The 1,007-nt window shown below is 63.2% G+C and overlaps 1 protein-coding gene across 1 annotated transcript in view; it reads left to right on the plus strand.

The window, feature by feature from the left end:
- Positions 1-6: 6 nt before the first annotated feature.
- The window catches only part of SEMA4C (sema domain, immunoglobulin domain (Ig), transmembrane domain (TM) and short cytoplasmic domain, (semaphorin) 4C), a gene marked incomplete at both ends in the record, with an annotated part of 2,752 nt that continues 1,751 nt past the window's right edge, over positions 7-1,007 (plus strand). Inside the window, 3 exons of the mRNA XM_010076477.1 lie at positions 7-99; positions 661-757; positions 828-944. Coding sequence (XP_010074779.1) covers positions 7-99; positions 661-757; positions 828-944 — 307 coding nt within the window. The remainder of the gene's footprint in view (positions 100-660; positions 758-827; positions 945-1,007) is intronic.

A 1,007-nucleotide genomic window follows, 5' to 3' on the forward strand; every position in this document is an offset into this window, starting at 1 on the left:
ACCGACTGTTTCAACTATGTGCGGTTCCTGCAGAGCTACAACAGCTCCCACCTTTATGCCTGCGGCACCTACGCCTTCCAGCCCAAGTGCACCTACATCGTGAGTGGGGTCCCCCAAAGCCTGGCAGCCCCTGGGGGGCCCCTCCAAACCTCTCAGCACCCAGGGGGCCCCTCAAACCCATCAGCCCCTGGTTCCCCCCTGCCCCTGGGGATAAGGTCCTGGGCAGCCCCCTCCCAGCCTCAGGAGCATCATCCGAGGGTGTCCTTGTCCCTAAGGGTGGTTTGGGGGCGTCCCCCGTCCCCTTGGAGGGGTTTTAGGGGTGTCCCTGTGCCTGGCAGGTCTTTGGGGGCTGTCCCTGTCCCCAGGAGCATGATCCAGGAGTGTCCCTGTCCCCAGGAGCGTTATTTAGGGGTGTTGCTGTTCCCAGGAGCATCATCTAGGGGTGTCCTTGTCCCTAAGGGTGGTCTGGGGGTGTCCCTGTCCCCGTGGAGGGGTTTTAGGGCTTTAGGGGTGTCTCTGTCCCCAGGATCATCATCCAGGAGTGTTGCTGTCCCCAGGAGGGTTGTCTGGGGTGTGTCCCTGTCCCCTGGGCTGATTTGGACGTGGAGGGATGTGCCATGTCGGGGGGTTGTGACCCCCACTCACACTTTCTCCTTGCAGGAGCTGTCCGGCTTCACCCTGGACCAAGTGGCTTTTGAGGACGGGAAGGGAAAGTGTCCCTACGACCCCACCAAGGGACACACCGGCCTCATCGTGGGTAGGTGGCACCGCCGGGCACCCACTGGGCAGGTGGCAGGGCCCCCCCTCCCTAAAGCCTTCCCTCACAGACGGGGAGCTGTACTCTGCCACCTTCAACAATTTCCTGGGCACGGAGCCCGTCATCCTCCGCAACCTGGGCCCCCACTACTCCATGAAGACGGAATATCTCACCTCCTGGCTCAACGGTAGGGTTGGGGGGTACACGGGGGGACACGGCGGGGACAGCCCCCACCCCGGCACAGCGTTAC

The sequence above is a fragment of the Pterocles gutturalis genome, unplaced genomic scaffold, assembly GCF_000699245.1.
Source record: "Pterocles gutturalis isolate BGI_N339 unplaced genomic scaffold, ASM69924v1 scaffold33753, whole genome shotgun sequence".
Classification (NCBI taxonomy): domain Eukaryota; kingdom Metazoa; phylum Chordata; class Aves; order Pterocliformes; family Pteroclidae; genus Pterocles; species Pterocles gutturalis.